This window comes from Prorops nasuta, unplaced genomic scaffold (assembly GCF_024137725.1).
Source record: "Prorops nasuta isolate Cenicafe-Biocafe unplaced genomic scaffold, Cenicafe_Pnas_1.2 PNAS00144, whole genome shotgun sequence".
NCBI classification, from domain to species: Eukaryota; Metazoa; Arthropoda; class Insecta; order Hymenoptera; family Bethylidae; genus Prorops; species Prorops nasuta.
Window position 1 is genome coordinate 34391 of NW_027116941.1, and position 20281 is coordinate 54671.

Genomic DNA, 20281 nt, shown 5'->3' on the forward strand with positions numbered 1-20281 from the left:
CATTTAATTGTATGAATGGCAAATACGTATTATTGGAATTATTTTACGAATGGCGGGAATCATTTACCGGATGGAATTCCCCCTCCATTTGCTTTCTTTCATCTGCTTTTTAATTCCTTCAGCTTCAGCCCTGCGTTTGCGTATTATATGTATATTTCTTTGAAGGTAGGTTAGGTGTGTATTTTTGAATTGTATAAGCGTTAAAGCGCTAAAAACTGTCAAACAATAAGTTTTAAAACTGTTGCTGTAATTACTGTTAGATTATTGTCATAAGCAGTAAACATTATTTATTATGGACGATGTTCAACATGTTATGAATATTTTACAAAAGAAGAGAGAATATGATTCAAAACAAGAACAATTAGAGGATTTACAAAAAAAGAAAGAATATAATAACTTGCTTCAAAAAATAAAATCATCAGGAGGTATGGTTTCATAAACCACTTTAACTGAAAAATTAACTGAAGCATTGAAAAATTATATTTTCAGATATTCATGTGCAGATTATACAAAGTATCACCAAGAACTTTAATAGCTTGATTTTACAAAAACATTCCATAATTAAGGCTTTGCAAAGTGTTAACCCTAATGATGAAGGACTACCATTTTCAAAGGATTACCAAGAGTATACTTCTTTTATGGAATAATCTGGAAATAATTTAAATTCAAATTTTTATTTATTCTATTTATTTTTAGACAAGCTATGAACACTTGTAACGAAGCAGTCAAATTTATAGGAGATTTGAAGAGCTTATTTACAAATATTCATGATATTAATAATATAAATTTTACAAATTTGGTTAAAGATATTGTAAGTAATTTTTATATATTAAGAGAAATATACAAAAATTTCATACTTGAATGGTCAAATTGTTTTACAGTTGGCATGTATAAAATCTGTTGAAACAGAAATGCAGCGTATAAAAACATTTGTAGACCAAGTAAAAACTCTGAATGATAATACTGAGGCACTATTGGTAAATTATGTTTATTCATGTGGTAATTTCTTTTTTTTGAATATTTGATAAATCATACTATTAAATAATGTTTTATTAAGAATATGTTTTATTTTAGATGAAGCAGCATCTTTAGAAGGGTCTTATTTTTAATAAGTATACAAGCGATATGGAACATATTATATATTTATTAAATAAATTTATGGTAAGAATTGTGTCTTAGTTTGTCACCTATATACTGAAGGGATATATTCATTTGTAGAATCAAGCTTTTGATCCAAATTAATTTTCAGCATAACTAAATGTGGGTCCACTATATCCTAAAAAAAATAATACAACATCATTTATTTAAACTACAAAGGAATCCAAGAATTAATTTACCTTAAAACGTGTTATTGGTAAACTGTTTACATCAGGCAAAGTTAAGGAGCTATTTAGTATATTTTGTGAGTAATTTGTTTTTGAATCTCTTTCTGGCTGTTCAGTTTGTAAAGTCAAAGAAGACAGTCGATCTCTGCATAAAATATAAAGCATATTCAAAAAATGTATTGACTAAACAAATCAACAAATTTTTATATTTCAATATAATTTACTCTTACCTTGCCAAGTAAAGTTTTTCAGATATAATTTTACTTTCCCTTTGTGCCAGGTTCTCCACTTGTGTTTGAAATTGTTTTAATTTCTCTTTATGATGTACTTCAAGTCGTTTTGCTTCTCTTAATGCTCGTAGTCCTTCTTCCTGCTTTGCCAATGCAGACTAGAATAAATTTTTGATGAAATTATCAAAACATATAAGATGTTTTGTATTTGCTTGATTAATTACTTGTGTTAAATCTTCTAATTCCTTGGCACGTTTGATTAGCAGATTTTCTTTCTCATCGATTAGCTGCTGTTGAAATTCAAGCTTACTAATTTTCTCTCTCCACCTATGTTTCTCTTTATTAGTAGCCTTTACAGCCTCTTCAGCAGCTCTCAAAGTAGCTTCTATCTACAAATTACTTGATTATTTACAATTAATCAAAACAAAATATTAATTGCACTCACCTCAGCTTTGGAAATATCATTATTATCAAGCTTCAATCTACTTAAAACTTCTAATTTTGCTTTATCTGTTGCCAGCATACCTCTCTCTTCAACAATTAGCTTTAACTGTCTTTCTTGTTCTTTTATCCAAGATTCTTTCATAGTCTAAAAACCACATGTATTAAGATTTATCTGAATAATGGCAATATTATATGAGTCTCATCACCTGGAAATGATTACGCTCCAATTTAATCTTTTCCTCAAATTGTTCTCTCTCCCACATTAATAGCTCTTCTTTCTTTTTCAGACGTTCGTCGGTTTCTTTGGTCACTTTCATTCTATCTTCGAAATCAGACGTTAATTGCTTCATTTGCAAATCAAGCGTTTGCAACGTCCGAACTATTTCCAAATGATCTTCCTTTATTATTTCATTCTGTTTATTCAAGCCTTGCTGTTGCTCTATGAAGACAAAAATTAATTTACACAATTATAAAAAAGGAAGAAAGCATTTGCCGGTTATATATCAACAAACATACTTTCCAAGTACTCCTCGTGCCTTTTCAGAATGTTTTCTTTCGTTTCTGTAAATTGTTCATGTTTATCTTGTAATTTTTCGTTAATAGTATTAATACTGTCAATGATAGTTTTCGTTTTGTCCAACATGTTTTCTATATCTGTTCTGTGAGATGTAATATTTGAAGTGATTTCTTTTTCCAAATGTTTCATTTGCGATATATGTTCAAAAACTTCTAAATATTCTTTTCGTAAAAGTTCTATACTACGTGCATGTTGCTCATGAATACTATCAATAAATTTAGCATGTGATTTCTAAAAAAAAAATAAAATAACAATTATCTCATTTTCTATACAGCCATGCGTTATGTGGAACACAAAAAAGCTCATACTTTGAGATTCTCGATGTCCTCTTTATACATTGTTTCCATTTGCTGTTTCTCCTCACGCAATTTTTCTATTTTCGTTTCGTAGTTCGCCTCCAAAATTTCAGTTTCATATCGCATTCTTTTATCCAGCTTTTCCATTGTCTCCTCCAAGAATGACAGTTGTTTACTGACAAATGAAATATTTGCCATCAATAGTGAAATATAAAAATAAATTATTATACATTTACCTGTGTGATTCTTCAAGAATCGATATTTCTTTTTCGTGTTTTGCTCTCAAACTCTCCAAGGTATTTTCCAGGTATGATTTTTCCAGTTGTAACTTCTGTATTATACTTTCAGATTCTTGTGGATGTTCATCAGAATGTTCTTGGATTCTTCTCCCGGGATGAGTAGTAAGCATTGGCTGAGCCATTAAAGTCTTAAAATTCAATTGTGATAAATTAAGCAGTGGATTAGAAGAAAGAAGAGATTAATTTTGATGCTTTACCTGAATATGCTGGTCTATACGAGCTTGTTGAGCTTTCATTTGAGTTTCAAGCAAAGCTTGCCTCTCAACTTGCTTCTTGATCAAATTGCTAAATTGCTTCTCCTGTTGGTTGAGAATCGATTTTTGATCATTCAACAAATTGTTCAATTGATCATTTTGTCTCGATAAAACTGTTGCCGTTTTTAATTCGTGCTCCTGCTGCTGCATAGCAATAATTGCTGATTGCTGCTCGAACTGGGAGCTCATTAAAATTGATAAATTCTCTGGGTAATTTTCATTCTTATTCATCGACGTTTTCAAATGATCATCAACTAATAGTTTTTCTTGTTTTTCAGTTTTTTCAACTACATTTATTTCTGACTTGGGTGCTTGGTCTGTTTTTTTCATTACATTCGATTCATTCCAACCTTTTCCTCCAAGCCATTCTGGCAAATTATCTCTTGTAGAAATTTCGCTGCTAGCTTGTAAAAAAGGCTGAGTTGTATGATCTATAGATTTAGTTACTTCTGGATTCCGGATCACTCTTTTAGCTTGCATTTGGTTATCAGTGTTTTGTTCAGAGTCATGAGACGTAAGGAACAGCCCCAGAGGGTCCGATGTAGCCAAAGCAGATCCTCTTCGTCTTCGCGGCTCTCTGCTTCCGGATATCGTAGGAGCATATCCGCTTGGTAATGAAGATGTTTGCTCTACTGTGTCCAAAGAAAATATAGATTTACCACTCGGATTTTCCAAACTACTTTTTCCTGAACTCCTGTAGGGATCCTTGGAAGGAGATGAATTTCCAAACAAATCTCTCATTAGAGAAGATTTTTTTGATTTCTCATTGATTGACTTTTGTTTAACACTTAGACTACTTTCGGCAGCTTTTAAACTGTCATTGTCACTATTTTGTCTTTTAATCGGTTCTCTCTTCAAATCCATCAGCTTATCCTCCTCCAGTATTTGATCCGTCGCCTTCATAACTGATTTTTCTTGAACCGCTTGGTTATCTTTATTCAAATCGGCATCTGATTTCATCCCAAGCAATTCGTCCATAAAACTGGTCTTTCCTTTATTTTTAGAGTTTTGTAGAAAATAATCGTCATCCGGTAAACCTGCCAATGGGTCATCATCGTGTTCTACAATCAACAAATAATGAAAATATTAAAAATGAGATAATTTATAAACTAATGGAATATACAAACCTTTAAAGACTACTTTTTTTCTGCTTTCTCCTATTTGAGTTTGGTCTGATTTTTTTCTAAATGAACTATTTGAAGATCCTTTATCAGCAAAATCAAAATCTTCTCCTATACTGTCTAAATTGTCTGTTTTCAGCAAATCTAACAAATCTGCCATTTGTATACTAATAAAATATAACAATTGCCTCTTGGACGCGCGCGTTCTTAACAGTCTAGCTATAAAGACTTAGTAATCATTCAAATTTCATACATAATTTTTTTATTATTATAAAATACAATTGAATTCTATTTTTGCAAAGTTTCTTTTATTTATAAGCTAAACTATATATATGTATATTATATGTATATATATATATTATCCATATATTATAAGTATGAATAGGTGTCACGTGGTAGAACTTTCAAGTTAAGAACCTATAAAAGACTTGCCAAAGTAGCGTTGACATTTGTTATCATTTGTGATCAGCTGGCCTATCGCCATGGCAACGAGTGCATCCATTGACGAGTTTCATTGGTAGCGGTGCAAAATGAAGCTGTGTAGTGGGTGGTATAGAGACCGTGCACACTAGCACAATGACAGTGAGATAAGAATGTATATTGGTGTATATGCATACTATCAGCGCAAACTATCGGTCAATTTTCGCAGTTTTTGAGTGTAATTTATTTATACGTATACAGTTATACATTGACACTTCGCTATCATTGTGTTGGTGTGCACGGTCTCGTTACCGATGATCTAGCATAATTCTTAATTTAAGTCAGTTATCTTTATCTGCAATTAGTAACTACTTAAAGTAATAGATGAAATATTAATATGATAATCACATTGTTTGTAGTTTCCACTAAAAACATCCTATTTTCTAAATTCATTGATAAATTTAATTTTGATTCACCCTATATAAACATGACGCGTAGATTTATAGATTGTGTATGTGAGTGCATGATACTGTATGAGTGCACCCAGTTTGCAAGTATTCGCTATGTGCACACCTACACATTGGCAGTCAGGTAAGAATGTGTAGCAATATACATAAACAAAAAAAGTCCGGCAAAAATTACAAAATTTACCGACAGTCAGCGCTGATATTATGTATATGCATCACTACACATTCTTACCTGACTACCAATGTGTAGGTGTGCACATAGCGAATATAGCTATATATGTACAATACGTAGGCTAGAACGTTATTGGTATTGTATGTACACACTATACAGTATACAGTAATATATGTGCGTGTACCTGGCGTGTATGTTATGTATACGTACATACGTGGTTCGGTCGGTGTCGTCTTCAGGTCTGTTCTTTTTCGCTGTTTGCTGCACTAGTGCAATAAGTTAGAGTGGAGAAAACTGTATTTGTCTTATTTCAACTAATTGCATTAGTTCGATAGTGCAGCGAAAAGAAACAAACGGTTCGTCTGGTGCTAGTTTGGTAGGTTCAGTTGGGTTCAGTTCAGTTTGGTTTTGTCGTACCGAATACCGACGTATGAAAATGTCAGACGTTTATATTTCTCCTCGTGCGTACTGTAAAACTATTTTGCATGGAGTAAAATATCCTCATTGTGCCATCAATGGTTTACTCTTAGCTAAACAGAAAAAAGGCGAAGGAAAATCAGCAAATTTGTATATTGAAGATGCAATTCCATTATTTCACATTTGCCTACATGTTTCACCAATGGCGGAAATTGCCCTTAATTTGGTAGCTAATATTTATTATCATAGCTATTCTTATTATTATTGTATAATATATTATATATGTTGCTTTTATAATTCTTGTTTGATATATGTATTATAAGGTTCTTTTTTGATTCCTTAATTTTTAGGTTATGTTTTTGATAATGTAACCTATCAATCAATTCAACTAATTTTTATATCTTTGAAATAATTTAGTATATTTCATAAATTACTGTTTATATTATGTTATTACAGGTAGATCATTATTGCTCAACCAAAGGTTTGGTTATAGCAGGCTATTACTTGGCTAATGAAAATATTAATGATTTAAGGTATATTTGTGTATTTGAATTGTATAGAAAACGATTGAAACAGATACAGATATTTGATTATTGTTTTCTTTTTTTAGTACGGATAGGCCGGCTCATAGGATAGCAGATAAAATTGCTGAAAATCTTGGAAATGCAATATTAGTAGTGGTAATTATTTATAAATAATGCCAGTATATTATGTTAAATATAGTAACTTTGTTCTTTTTTATTCTAATATTTAGATAGATAATAAAGCACTTTCACTGACATCTGGTAGTCCATTAAGAATCTCACAATTTATTGATGGAAAATGGAAAGCCAAAGATAAAGCAAAGTAAATATTTTCAATGATCTTGCTAAATAAAAAAAGAAACCAATTTATAATGAAAGATACTTTTTTTACAGTATAATTTATGAGGATGAAGCAGATAAACCTAATTTAATGGTTAACTTAATAAAAGAAGATCAGCATAAGAACTTGATAGATTTTGACAATCATTTAGATGATATAGCCCTGGATTGGCTGAATAAAAAACTCAATAAAATTATAGAAGAAAGTGTGCAAAGACATAAATCTTCATAAAAATTCTAGTACTCAAAGCATTTATATTCTATTTTTACTTCACAAAAGATTGAAGATATCTCTTAATTAACTTTGACAACACAATTGTATATATTAATAATTTGCCATAAACGTATAGATTATAAAATTATTTCCTGTTTTGCAGATGATACTTTTTTAAAATCTTGATATCAGTCACACACCAGATTCAGATTTAAATAAGGGTTTCTGCAATCAATAGAAATAAATAGTATAGAGGAGGAACAGATTTTTTTATTCATTGTCTGAAAGCCTTGACATTTTTGCGGAATTTTTGATCGACGACATTTCACACGATGATAGATTCGACAAATCATTTTTCTGTTTCTTATTTACTGATAGTTCGTTGAATTGCAATCACATTGTGAATGGTGTGGTGAAGCTTTAAAATCAGGTACAGAACTTTTTGAATACTATGTGGTCAAAGCTTAAAAATATTTTCTTTTATATACTACGTTAAATCGGTTTATTGTGAAAAATATAATACGCTTTGTTATCTAAGGCTATTTGATAAAATATGTACATATTTATTAATCGGAAAAAGATTTTTACACTGTTAAAAATAGATGCTTTCCTTATGCTCAAGTACATCTACAACTTGGAAATAAATGAATGCCAGCTATTTAAAAAAAATTATGTTAAAATTCGGAATAAAAATCCCTGTTTAAGCCTAATATAATATTGTGACATATAGTTTAACGAGTTTACAATTGTAGGCAGTTTGGACATTTTTTGACTTTAAAATCCGAAGAGAAAATATCTATCTCGTTTCCCATGTCCTATCCAAGTTAAGAGGAAAGAGAAATGATTTTGAAAGCTGATTTTATCTTCAGGTGAAAATACGTCGATTATTTGCGTTATTTCTTTGTCACGGTAATTAAATCACATTTGAGGCGACAGATCCTATGGTACTAAACCTAAAACCTATATACAGGGAGACATTTGAGTACTGATTAAATCAAAAACCACTTGGAGAGTAAATAAAAAATATATTATTAAAAAATCAGAGTTTACGGAAACGTTTGAAATTTGAGCGTTTTACTCAGTGATTCGTTTTGATAAGCTGTGTATACATATCAATCCCCAATTAACGTGACTTATTATTTGACACCCGTGCGCAGTCCAGCGCTACTTCTAGGCTATAAAATGGTAAAGAACTTTTCTACTCGGTATTAATTCTCATTTATCCATGATTTCCAACATGAAAACATTATTCAAATGACCACCTCTATAATATAATAGATATCTAAAATAGCATCTACGTTAGGTTGATATTCAGATTCTTGCTTCGAAACAATTTGTTCGTTTTAGTGGTAGTACTTCCAGCACTTTCTATTCGCTATGTGCACACCTACACATTGGTAGTCAGGTAAGAATGTGTAGTGATGCATATGCATAATATCAGCGCTGACTGTCGGCAAATTTTGTCATTTTTGCCGGACTTTTTTTGTTTATGTATATTGCTACACATTCTTACCTGACTGCCAACGTGTAGGTGTGCACATAGCGAATAAAGAATTTTCTTAATTCTTCTTGTATAGGTTAAGTTGACATTGTACAAAGTGTAGAGACTGTAGAAAGTACAGTTGAAACGAACAAACCTAATATCTTCCCTCAAGCCCTCCCGATATGATTAATGGATTCCATTAGCGCAATGAAAAAGATATGGTACGCAATGTGCCCAATTATAACGCATCACAGATCAATTGAGTTTTATCAAAAATATTTAAGGAATTAAATGGTGCATCTATTAGCCTATTAATGTACATATACAATTAATAAGATTGCAATTGTTAGTACAATACTTCGGTACGCTCTCAATAATATTATAAAACTAGAATCTATCATATCCGTGTATGAGAATAAATAAAAGTATGATCTTAGCTTAAAAATGTCGATTAAAAGCCGTGATTAAATTAAATCACAACGCACAGCCACAGTGTCGATAATTTAAATTAATTCACCATTAATGTCCTACTATCGAGGACTCGTTAATGCTAATGTTAATATATGATGCCTACCATAATAACTTTATTTCTCTTAATTGCTAGTTTTTCTTATCGGCAATCGAGCGATCCAGCGCTATTCACCCTCGCAACAAAATATTACACATAACCTACCAAACTTTACAAATAATATTTCAATTGTATGTTTCGCGATTTAAAAATCCTCTTTGCTTGAAAATTCTTACAGATTTTTCACATTTACTATCTTATTCAAGAGCAACAGACGATAGTCGTTTCTAACATTTGCAAAAATAAAAATCTTAATATTCCCCGACACACTGGTAGGGAGTGGCGATGATTTATTGCTTACACTTTGACAATAAAGCACTAGCAGCCCAAGTTTTCTTGCACAATTTTTGTTGCAAAAAACAAGAGTTCTTTTACAATAGCTTTTTCAGAGGAATCAACAATTTTTTGGTCGTCGGTGGATGATCGCAAATTCTACTGAGAATGTTTCAACGTCACGAGCAGTTTCACGTTACAAGTTTATCAACAATATAATATTGAATTACACAGCAGCTTTGTAGAAAAGTATTTTATAAACCTACATCGGAAGCGATTGCAGCAACAAAAATCAATTTCCCATTAAACTTTCTTTCTGTGCAAAACAATGTTAGGAATCAACATTTATTTCTTCCAGATTTCGAGTTTTCACAACTTGAAGAGGAAAAATTGTAAAAATTATTGTAACCTAATACAGCTCCCTTTCAGAAATTCCTCTGAAAACAAGGTGAGCCCGCATTGATTAATGTCATAAAAGATTACATAACTATAATAGGAAGGATGATATTATTGAAAGATGGAGAGATTCATTGTTTTTCTCAAGAGAATTGTGCCAACAATTTTGACAGTGGGCCAAGTAAAAAATCTAAGAGAAAAATTCATCACAGCCACTTTTTCATTTTTCATAGATTTCTTATACTTATAGCCATCGTTAGTGGCACATTTATCGAACGTTTCAAGGAAAACTCAGAGAAACGTGATCAATGTTTGTTTCGTTTGTCTCTAGCGATAATAAAAAAAAAGGAAATTAAAAATGAACGATATAAAAAATAACATTTGCCCAATTCGGTATAGCTTTGGTATCTCGTTGAAATTTACTTATACTGATTTAGTGCTGATTGCTGTTTCTCTCTTGGTTTGTTTACATAAATATATATGTAGGGCAATTCTATAACTCTTATCGACAAATGTCGGTATCGTTAGACCGAAGTCAACGATAAATATCGGTACGTGTAATAATAAATTTATATAACTATATATATCGTTTTCGGCCTGACCGATACCGAAAATTTTTGGTAAGGTTACAGAATACGGGGTGTGATGTTAGTTCGTGCTCGTGCGTGAAATAACAACAACTTTTTCTAAATGTATACCTCTACATGCATAATGCTTCTTCTTAGTTATACCTCTATAGAATAGCATAATATATTATGTTACACGCACATATGTATATGTTTGTAATATCTGTGAGCCGACAGCGCTTATAAAATTCTCTGAAAATCCCCTTCACAATAACATGTAGTTCGCGCACAACTCGTTTCTTATTTCTAATATGGTGATTCATCGAGATAACAATAAGTTAAACGGTAAACGGTATTCGCTACAAAGCCAACAATTATGGTTTGTTTGGACGGTTGCCAACAAAAAACTAAACAACTTGGACACAACAAATATCCATCTCATTAAAATTCCTCTTATTATATAAACTTTTCGCAAACTTCGATCTCCCAATTGCGCCACTCGCTAAATTCAATGTTACTTTCAAAGGTCACTAGCATTGCTTTATCAATGGTCATTTCTCGAACAACGATATAACTCTCTATGCATATAATAATTCGAGTATTACGGTTGTTTATAATTCCCATACTGTTCCTCAGCTAAAATTCTATTCCAAAACATCAGTTTGAAAAATCGTTATCGCTTTGCTGTATTAAAATATTTTTCTTTGTTTCACAATTTTTCTCCCTGCTTTATTTTAACAACCACTACCTCTGTATTTCTTTCCATTTGTAAGAAACAAAGGGCTATGACAACCTTTAAACACGACTACTTTGCGCCAGCGCAATTTCTCTATTAGCAATTTCTTGCTCGTACTAGCAGTTAACACAAGATTGTCCATTTCTGCTTATGCTTAAATTTGTGTGTATGAATATAAATATTTATATTGCTGAGCAAATTGATCCTCTAAATCAATTCATAAAATGAATCGTTGATTTCAGCTGAAACCTATTGATAATCAAAGAATCTCTTTAATTCATTTTATAAATTAAATTTAATTCCATAGCAATTCAAACACTCACTGCAATATTGATCATAAGCTTTTCTTCCTTTTCTGATTAATGTGTATAGCGTTTCCATCGAATAAGATTTTAGAAAGTATTTTTTATATTTTTCTTGACCGTTGGACTGTTCATCGTGGAGTACGATCGACTATATACACGGAAATGTAAGTTAGTTTAGGTCGTGATTTCTTCAAATTGGTAAATTCGACCATTGGGCGGAGCATCGTTCGTCGATTGTAAAACACACAATCGAGGTTACTATTTGACTCGTTCACATGGTAAATTCACGGTAATAATAGCGAGGGATCCGTGAATGCTACGTCATCGGGGTGTGATCTTCAAGAACCGGAAGTTCTGATGTTTGCCTGGAAACTCTTCTGGGCCATCGTTGTGGGGAGACAGGTGGTGTAGTTCTTGGAGTAACCGGAGCAGAACCGGCCGTGAGCCTCCAACTGCTCCCTGAAATCGGTCCGGACCTGCCGACACTGGCTAGACTGACGCTGCTGCTGCTGCAGGCGACCGAGCCTGACAAATCGACCCTCGATACCGCTCTGTTTTACCGATCAAGTAAACAAATGTTCATATTTAATGAGCAACCAACACAATCGTTCTACTATTCTAATTCACTCATATACATGTAGAGGCGCACAGTAGGGGCGAAATTTTTCAGCCAAATCTAAAACTGATACTAACTTTGAATCTCAGCTTAACAATTACTTAGGTCAAAGACCGAGATAACCTTTGCGCTAATGGTTAAAGTGACCGTGCTAAGTTTACGTTTTGTTCATAAATTCAGGCCTTTGTGATTTGCCACTGCTGAGCGTAACGGGACATGGCGACCCCGTGAAACAATGAAAATCGAATAATTAAAATGAAAATCAACGAATTATACCTGGAAGGTGGAGCGGAGCCCCCTGTGTAAGATTGTAGACCAGCAGGTCCACTTCTGGGTCTAGAAGTGGACATGAGACTAGTGGATTTGTGCAAAGCTGGCGATGGTGGTGCCGATGGTAACATCCTGGGTGTCTGAGGTGGCGTCCTACCCGTCGGCGTCCCTGAACTTGTTGCTGAGGACCTTCTTCTCGGACTTCTATAATATAGTTTAATTATGCAAAAGGAGACACACTTTAATTACGACCATCGCATTCTAACCTTTTGAAGGACTGCCTGCAAAGGCCCGAGGGACATTGACGGCCCATGGGGCACTTGCCTTTGCAGACCTCTCTGGTTTCAATGAGGACGTCGTAGTTTCTCAAGGTAACCTCGCAGATCTCTGCGTCCTCTTCGGCGAGTGCTAGGCTGGGGAATCTCTCCTTTAGCCGTCTTCTCTCGTCTTGCAGACGACTCGACTCAAAGTCCTTCAGCTGCTGCCTGAATCCAGCGTTCGGATTGGCTATCGAACGGCTCACTCTAACCACCTTCAACGCCTCCTTCCACGATAACGTTGTGGTACTCATTATGTATGCCACTGCCACCGTCACGCTCCGAGACATACCGGCCAAACTAAAATCATTTTTTCGTCAAAGATTTTTGGTACGATCAATGATTTTTTGGCCAGGCTCACCAGTGGATCAACACGTTTCCGCCTCTTAATCGGGCAGCGTGGATGAAATCGTTGCATTGAGAAAAATATTGCGAGAGATTTTGCTCCGGACGATCGGAGGCCAGGATGCACAAATAATGTTTGTCCTGGTGAGGCAGAAAAGGAACAATTTTTTATCGACAGTCGTTTGGGATTCTCGAGGGTATTATATTTTTCTAATTATATAGAATTATTGAAAATTACCGAGTGAAGACGACGTGCAGTATCGTGGATGGCCAGGATATGGGTGATCAAAAACCTATCGAGCTGGTCCATATCTTTGCTGTCCTGATAATTTCCAATGTAGAGACCAGGCAGGACCTGTTATTGCGATGCAATTTATTTATCCTAATTTTTTACATAAATATGATTTATTTGGTAGTATCGAAGGTTTTGTTACTTTGGATCTTTCACTGGCAATTAAATTTCATTTGCTTCGGTCTGTTAAAAGGACTGCGTTTTGGAGGAACTAAAAATGGAAACTGACGTCGGAATTGATTTTGAGTTATTGAGAAGCGGATGTTTCGAGGCTGGAAATTTTAGTATATTTTGGTACTGCTTCTGGTTGATGGGTGAAGGACTTTTGGTCCTGGGAGAGGCATGGTGAAGAAGAGTGGATATATATAGGGCTAATGCAAGATTTACCTGCTGACCCGAATCAATTATCTTGGGAATTCCTAAAGATTCGCCTGCTGTAATTTTCTTCGAGGACCGAAAAATTGGTTTCATCAAAGGTCGTCAAATCACGAAAATTCGCGTATTTGACAATTCAAGGATTACTTCAATGCATCAGAGGATTTTATAAAAGAACGTTAGATCCTTGGAATTAATACAATTTAGGAAGAATAATTTGGATCCTTCCAGTAAAGATGCCAGAAGTTAAAAGAAGATTTGATTATTTCCAGCAACTAAACGGAATTCAGAGAGGAAATTCAAATTTTTCCAGCAATTCTGAGAAATTCGAGGAAGAAAATTCGTCAAGGAAGCGCGAAAAGAGGTTGCGTTAAGTGGAAAAATCAAGGATTCGTGCGACTTGTTTGTAGATTAAGACATGTGATCACAGGATACGAATTTTAGAAATTTCTCTTCTGTTTCATAATCGTGAACCGAAAATGAACATTAATACTACAAATTTATTGAAGTATAGATTTAGTATAATTCAAATGAATTCGGTTAGTAAATATCAAAAAATAAATAATAAATTAGATTGCATTATTATACATAAATCAGAGATTATTATCATATTTCATAGTGTCAATATTAATCGACTAATTAGCTGTTTCATCAATAGTACCGAATAAATTTTCCATGACGAATTCTAATATTGAATTCATTTCACGATTAGATTTGGCCTATATATAATTAATAATATATATTAAACTTTTAAAACTATATAATGATCCGTAAGCAAAATTTATGAAGCGTGGGTGTAACAGCTATAAAGTGCACGTGGCGGCCGAGACCGCAAAACCTCTTTATAGAAATATTATTACACACGATACAAGTTAAAAAAAATCATATGATTTGTATGTACGTTGGATTTATGTTCGCCAATTGACACTAACGCTACAATTCATCCTGAGATATTAATATTACCATTTTAAATAATGTAAACAATTATGTATATGAAAAATAATGTATTCTATTAGTGTTAAGACGAAGTGTAATAAATTATTATAAATGAACCTAGAATTACCTTATTCATGCCATTCCCCATGGTGGTTATTAGAGCATGCAATCCCTATTGTGCTGTTTCGTACCGGAAGTGATAACGAATAGTCCGATAAGGCTTATCAGTGAAATCTCGCAAATCCACGGTTACTACTGGTCGAGCAACTATTGATGATTTCTTTCTTCAGTCTCTTCGATCTCCTCGCGAAACTCTTCGGTTCTTCCTCCACCACTGCGATCCACGGTTCTTCTTCTTGCACCATTATCTTCCTCCACCTCGCCTCGCAATTCTGCACGAATTACAGGTAAACTCAAGAGGTAAGGTAATCCTAATCACCGTTTACTCTTCCCCTTATTGTTTCGCCATTGACTCGCCCCCCTCCACTCCTCTTCGTTAATAATTTTTATATCGTGACCTTGAACTCTTTCCGGTGGACCATCTTCTTGCAGACAGTGGCCCCCATTTCGATCCTACGAATGTTTCGAGACTGAAAAGAGAATCGAGATGTGTTTTATTGTATAATGATGATTGATCGGTTTTTATTTTAAAGAAAGGGGAAACAATGCGAGTGAAGTTTTACGACAGTGAAGTTGGGGGACCCTGACACAGCTCTGCATTAGGTTAGCAGTGGGAAAAAGTAGGTTGACGGACTGCAGAAATCGATGCTTGTTGATTCTTCGGAATACACCGCAACGATTGCACGACCAGGTCGATGCATGGTCTCGCCTGTCAATTTTTCTTCCTCTACCCTATTCATTCGTTGAAGGAACCAAACAGCTGGGGGTTAAGAAACTTCCCTACTGATTCTGTCGTGAGCATACAACGTGTCTCGTCAAAGATTCGATCGTATATATTTACTATGAATAAGAGACAAAGTACCAGTTTTTTTCTTTATATTTTTCACAAAATATTATTTCAAAATAAATAAAATATTTCTATTGCGTTAGTTAAAGATTATTTTTTTTTGATATTATAATGTTACTTAAAAAAGACTTGATATTTTTTAAGGCAAAAATGTTAAATGCTTAGTAAATTATTGTCAGGCGATTTAAAAATTGGAGTAAACTCCATGAAAAAAGGCACTTAGATCTATGTAATGGGTCCTTCATTAATCAACTATCTGAAATTTATTATCAGACGTTTTAACTTGAAAAATCGTTCGACTTGAGTGACTCATCGTTAATCTTTCATTCTCGAGCTGGCATAAATTATTATTTTTCTTTTATCGACAACGGTCGACGCGTCAAAACAAACCTCGATGGAGCCGAGATATTTGAATTCAATTATTTCAAAATAAAATTTTGATCGTGTTAACATTGTTTAAAATTTTGAACATTTTCCAGTTTACTCGAGAATTTCTGGGTAAATGATAGGGGAGATTCGAAGCATCCCCACCCCCATTTTACATAAGACTTTAAGAATTACATAGTTATCCATATGAATGTCGATCTTTGATGGACCAACCTATAACTCGTCTAAATTTTTTTTAACTTCTTATTTCCTTTTTTCCAAGATTCCTATATTTGGGAAGCCCAACGCAAAGTTTCAAGTTTCCTCTGCAACAACTGGAAAATTGCCAGCAAATTGATAGAAGTAAAATATACGTATGGAAGGGACGATGGAAAAAAGTGGGTAGTTTGGCCCTATTATAAAATCAATCTTAGTCTAAACATTAATATTAATGAGGAATACAAGTCGAATTATTATCCATGAAGAGTGTTAGAATTTATGCAAGTCGAAACATCTTCAATACAGTTAAAAATAATCCTTTCGTATCACTAGATGCAAATTTATAATAAAAGTTAATTGAATTCATATTTTTATGATTCGACTGACATTTTCAAACTCGATCCGTGAGACGATTTGTGAAGAAAAGAGAATGAATTAAAAAGGATGATTTATTGAAAGTATTATACAGTTATGAAAAGATATAATTGCCGTGGGAAAGAAGGGTGTGGTGGTGAATGATACGAATCTCATGTAAGCTCGTTAATATAGTAATTAGGTGTTAATTGATGGTAGGTACAGCATTAACGTAAAATATATTTTTTAACGCGTTGAAAAAATCGACGATCAAGAATTTTCAGAATATACGTGGATGTGTAGTGGAATTGTATAAGTAGAAAAGGGAGGGTCCAGGTAGACTTAGGTATTGCTGCAGTAGACACGTCGTGAAGAGAGACGATAAAGGTGAGAAATATATGCGAACGCCTCGCTCGCGAGGTAAAATTTACCAACAAAAAATTTAAAATAAAAGGATTGATATAGTAATCAGCTGTTAAACAATAATGGTGGAGTATCAGCGTAAAATACTATTTTGGAATACATTTAAGCAATTGAGGAGTGATGATTCAAAGGACATGAATGAGGTGGGGTTGAAAGCACACGAGAGAGGTTTACCACGTTCCAGATTGACACTGCAGTAAATACGTTTTGTAAGGTTACGAAAAGGTAAAAAAGATAAGTGATCACCTCATTCTCTACATGAATTTTCCACTTATAAAACGTGAAAATAAACTAAAAATTGCTATATAGGTTAATTTTTGCATCTATTAGTAAAACTTATCTGATAGATAAAAATTACTAGTTATAGTAAATCCTATGGAATTTCAAGTTTTACAAATCGGATAATTTCAGCAAAGCATTTACCAATAGGAGTAAAACACCTGACTCTAAGAGGATTAATAAAGTAATCAGCTGTTAAAAAATGAAAACAGAGTATGTCATGACGAAATGAGATTTGGAACACACCTAAGCCATTGACGACTATCTATTCGAAGAATATAGGTGAGGTGAGATTGGAGACAGACGAGAAAGGTCCACCAGGGTCCAGGTTGACACTGCAGCAGATACGTCGTCGTGGAGGGCGACGATAAAGGCAAGAACGACACGCGAACGCCTCGCTCGCGACGCAAAAATTGTGGTATTACGCGTGAAAAAATAGTGTATACAATAATTTAATTCTCATCGGTAAATAAAAATCGCACGATGGAAGCGGGGATCGGGATTATACTAAAAGGGGGATGATACGTCTGGAAGGCGCGCCGTGCGAAAACTGCGTTCGTTTCGTGTTGGAACTAGTCGAATCCCAAAGTTGCGAGTTGCGAGAGCCCGAGCGAAACCGAGGACGCAGTCGCCCTACAACATCCACACCTGACCCCCACCACCTCCTTACATACACACACACACACACACTTATACACCAAGCACGCTAGAGTGCCAAAAGCCCGCAGCTTCCCAACACCAACACTACGACGACACACTTTTCTTTCACCTGTCCCAATTATAACGTAATTATCAAACCTTATCTCCCTTTCCTCGATTATCCAATTAAGTAATTCATCGAAATTTCAATTTCGTTAAAATATCGCATTCGTTCTTGCAGGTTTCTTCAAGGCGTAAATAGGCCAAGCAATAAAATTCTTAAATTTTGGCAATGTGCTTAAGTTTTTTGTGTCATTTCAATCTAACGGATTGGTTATAAAACCAGAGAAAATTAATGCGAGATATTTTTGAGATTTCCGATTCTTCTTGGATAAAGAGGGCGGCTGTTTTTGGCAGCGACACGGGATGAAGGGGGGAGCCCCCCTCCCCCTCTTTTACCTTCCAGGGGTGGAGAAGTCACTTAGGGATTCGAGGACGAGAACGAAGACCGTCGGTGCAACAACGACGTACAGTCGTTTAGACGCAGGCGCCGCTCGATAAAGCCCCCCTCCTTCGCACAAATCATCACAAACCATATATAAATCTCATAACGGTTACCTGTAATTCTTTGTTGAAAAAGTACAGTTGTAAAAAAAATAAAAATAATTTACGAAAATATCAGAATGGAATTTTCTCTAGCAAAATTATAGACTCCTTCATACTTTTATTTTTCTTAGTAATAATTATTTATTTAAAACAAACACTTTGTTGGTAAAATCCTAAATAGCCTGAGAATTCGGTGGATCATGAGAATCCTGTTATTTTAAGGATTTCCGAGGTTTTTGTAATGTAGGACACGAGGCTACGAAGCTGGAGATGTCCGCCTCTTTTAGTACATCAAGTGACCCTTTGCGCTTGCACGTGCACTCTAGCCGGATAAGGCAGCATGCGATACACAAAGACCCCCCCCCCTCCCCTTCGCCACCTTACTGTGACCACTTCAATTCTGCCAACTTTATTTTCCTCGACCAACCACAAGTGGTTAACTACCACAAGAGGGCCAAATTATGTCCTTAACACCCTAGCCTAATATAATAATTTTAACTTTATATCCCCCCTTTTAAAAAACTTATTATCTTGAAAATAATCTTTTTTTTTTTTTTTAATGAAACAACAATTTTTTGCAAAATGCGATGAGAACCGAACGGATCGTCCGCAGTCGGAGAACTTTAGCTTTCCAATTTGAAATATTTGTCAAATTTATCCTACTGACCCAGTAAAGCAGAGATAGTAAAATTGCGAGCTTCAAGCCGATCGAATTTATACGATCGTCTCCCCATATAGTCAGTCCCTGGGTTATTGGAAATCCTATTTATACGTTACAAAAAAATTCATGTTTTTTTTGTCAAATGTTATTTTTTTCTTCCTTAGTTTAATTATAGTAAATATGTGCGTATTATATAGGTATACGGTTTTTATTAATATTTAAACGTACGATGGTTAATTAAACAAAATACGAATAAAGTTAGAATCAGTAAAAAAAACCGCAGGGGGGTGATTGGAGAGCCTTGCGATTTCAAGCATTTCGCAGCCAGTGGTTTTTGACGTCAGTGAAAAATAAAATGATGAGCAGCCTTAAATAAGAAAGAGGCTCGTGAGATGAGAGAGAGAGAGAGAGAGAGAGAGAGAGGCGGTCCTTACCTTTTCTATTATCTACCACGTGACTGACGGCGTCAAGATAAATGCCTCTTTGAGCCTGCCTGCACAACAAGCAAATTCAATGATGATGCCATTTTAAGCCTAGAAGTGCGCATTCATTAATAAATAAACACTATACTTACCTTCTTCAATCATCCTTGAATTTTCCAACATTAAAAAGAGTACTCCGCCAAAAACACTGGGTTATCAAATATTTACACAATTTTATTGGGAGTATAGAAAAACACTCGTTAAATCGTTGCTATAAATTTTATTAGTAGAAAAATATCTTATCGGTAACAGTTTATCCATAGAATAAAAAGTACCTGCCTGATGGATTTAATAGTAGATGACTCAACTCACAGATTACATTATTTGCACATAGTATCGCAAATGTAAATGAGAAAAGAAATATTAAGGGTGGGGGTAAGGTGTATTAAAATCTGAGAATCAATTGCGGAAGTCGAGTTATCCTGTTCGAAAGGAATCTCGTCGCATTCTTTCGTGGTCTAAAATGTTTTGTTATTAGTTTTGCTTCGCTTTCAATTTTGTTGACTCCTCGTCCGTTTGTGACTTGCAGATGATGACCAGACCTAGAAGAACCAACGAAGTCCCGAGCCACCAGCTAAAGACGTTGACTCCCCGAACGCGAGGAAACCGATTAAAGCCTGAAATTAACAAATTTTTAATTAACATCATCCTTACTCTAATGACAATAACACTAATAAAATCATAAACATTTTTAAAGAAGTGGCACTG

The 20281-nt window shown here is 34.3% G+C and overlaps 3 protein-coding genes across 9 annotated transcripts; 1 reads left to right on the forward strand and 2 right to left on the reverse strand.

The window, feature by feature from the left end:
* Positions 1-42: 42 nt before the first annotated feature.
* On the forward strand, positions 43-7362 carry LOC136785063 (ER membrane protein complex subunit 8-like). 5 transcript variants are annotated; one of them, XR_010824540.1, is made up of 8 exons: positions 43-165; positions 261-425; positions 490-625; positions 697-811; positions 882-999; positions 1075-1161; positions 1250-1402; positions 3221-3340. XR_010824540.1 is itself a non-coding variant. In XM_066746077.1 (5 exons), exons 1-5 carry the CDS (start codon positions 6036-6038, stop codon positions 7115-7117), a joined length of 630 nt encoding a protein of 209 aa, XP_066602174.1. In that variant the 5' UTR covers positions 5799-6035; the 3' UTR covers positions 7118-7362. The 5 variants fall into 5 exon arrangements, 1 of the variants encoding a protein (XP_066602174.1); XR_010824539.1 differs by lacking the exon at positions 3221-3340 and adding an exon at positions 6479-6555 and having other exon boundaries at positions 50-174; XR_010824541.1 differs by having other exon boundaries at positions 50-174.
* LOC136785058 (fas-binding factor 1 homolog) lies at positions 1155-4523 on the reverse strand. Its single transcript, XM_066746072.1, has 10 exons — positions 3369-4523; positions 3109-3299; positions 2885-3047; positions 2516-2807; positions 2206-2438; positions 2001-2144; positions 1780-1944; positions 1556-1713; positions 1338-1470; positions 1155-1276 (listed from the first exon to the last, which is right to left on the reverse strand). The coding sequence occupies exons 1-10, from the start codon at positions 4401-4403 to the stop codon at positions 1184-1186; spliced, it is 2607 nt and encodes an 868-aa protein (XP_066602169.1). The 5' UTR covers positions 4404-4523; the 3' UTR covers positions 1155-1183.
* Positions 7121-18121, reverse strand: LOC136785061 (dual specificity protein phosphatase 15-like). Of its 3 annotated transcripts, XR_010824537.1 has the most exons (8): positions 17432-17749; positions 14705-15167; positions 13213-13329; positions 12991-13115; positions 12579-12929; positions 12319-12516; positions 11445-11977; positions 7121-11370 (listed from the first exon to the last, which is right to left on the reverse strand). XR_010824537.1 is itself a non-coding variant. In XM_066746076.1 (7 exons), the coding sequence occupies exons 2-7, from the start codon at positions 14723-14725 to the stop codon at positions 11743-11745; spliced, it is 1047 nt and encodes a 348-aa protein (XP_066602173.1). In that variant the 5' UTR covers positions 14726-15167; positions 17984-18121; the 3' UTR covers positions 7121-11742. The 3 variants fall into 3 exon arrangements, 2 of the variants coding, with proteins under 2 accessions (XP_066602173.1, XP_066602172.1); XM_066746076.1 differs by lacking the exon at positions 17432-17749 and adding an exon at positions 17984-18121 and having other exon boundaries at positions 7121-11977; XM_066746075.1 differs by having other exon boundaries at positions 7121-11977.
* Between the last annotated feature and the right edge of the window lie 2160 nt (positions 18122-20281).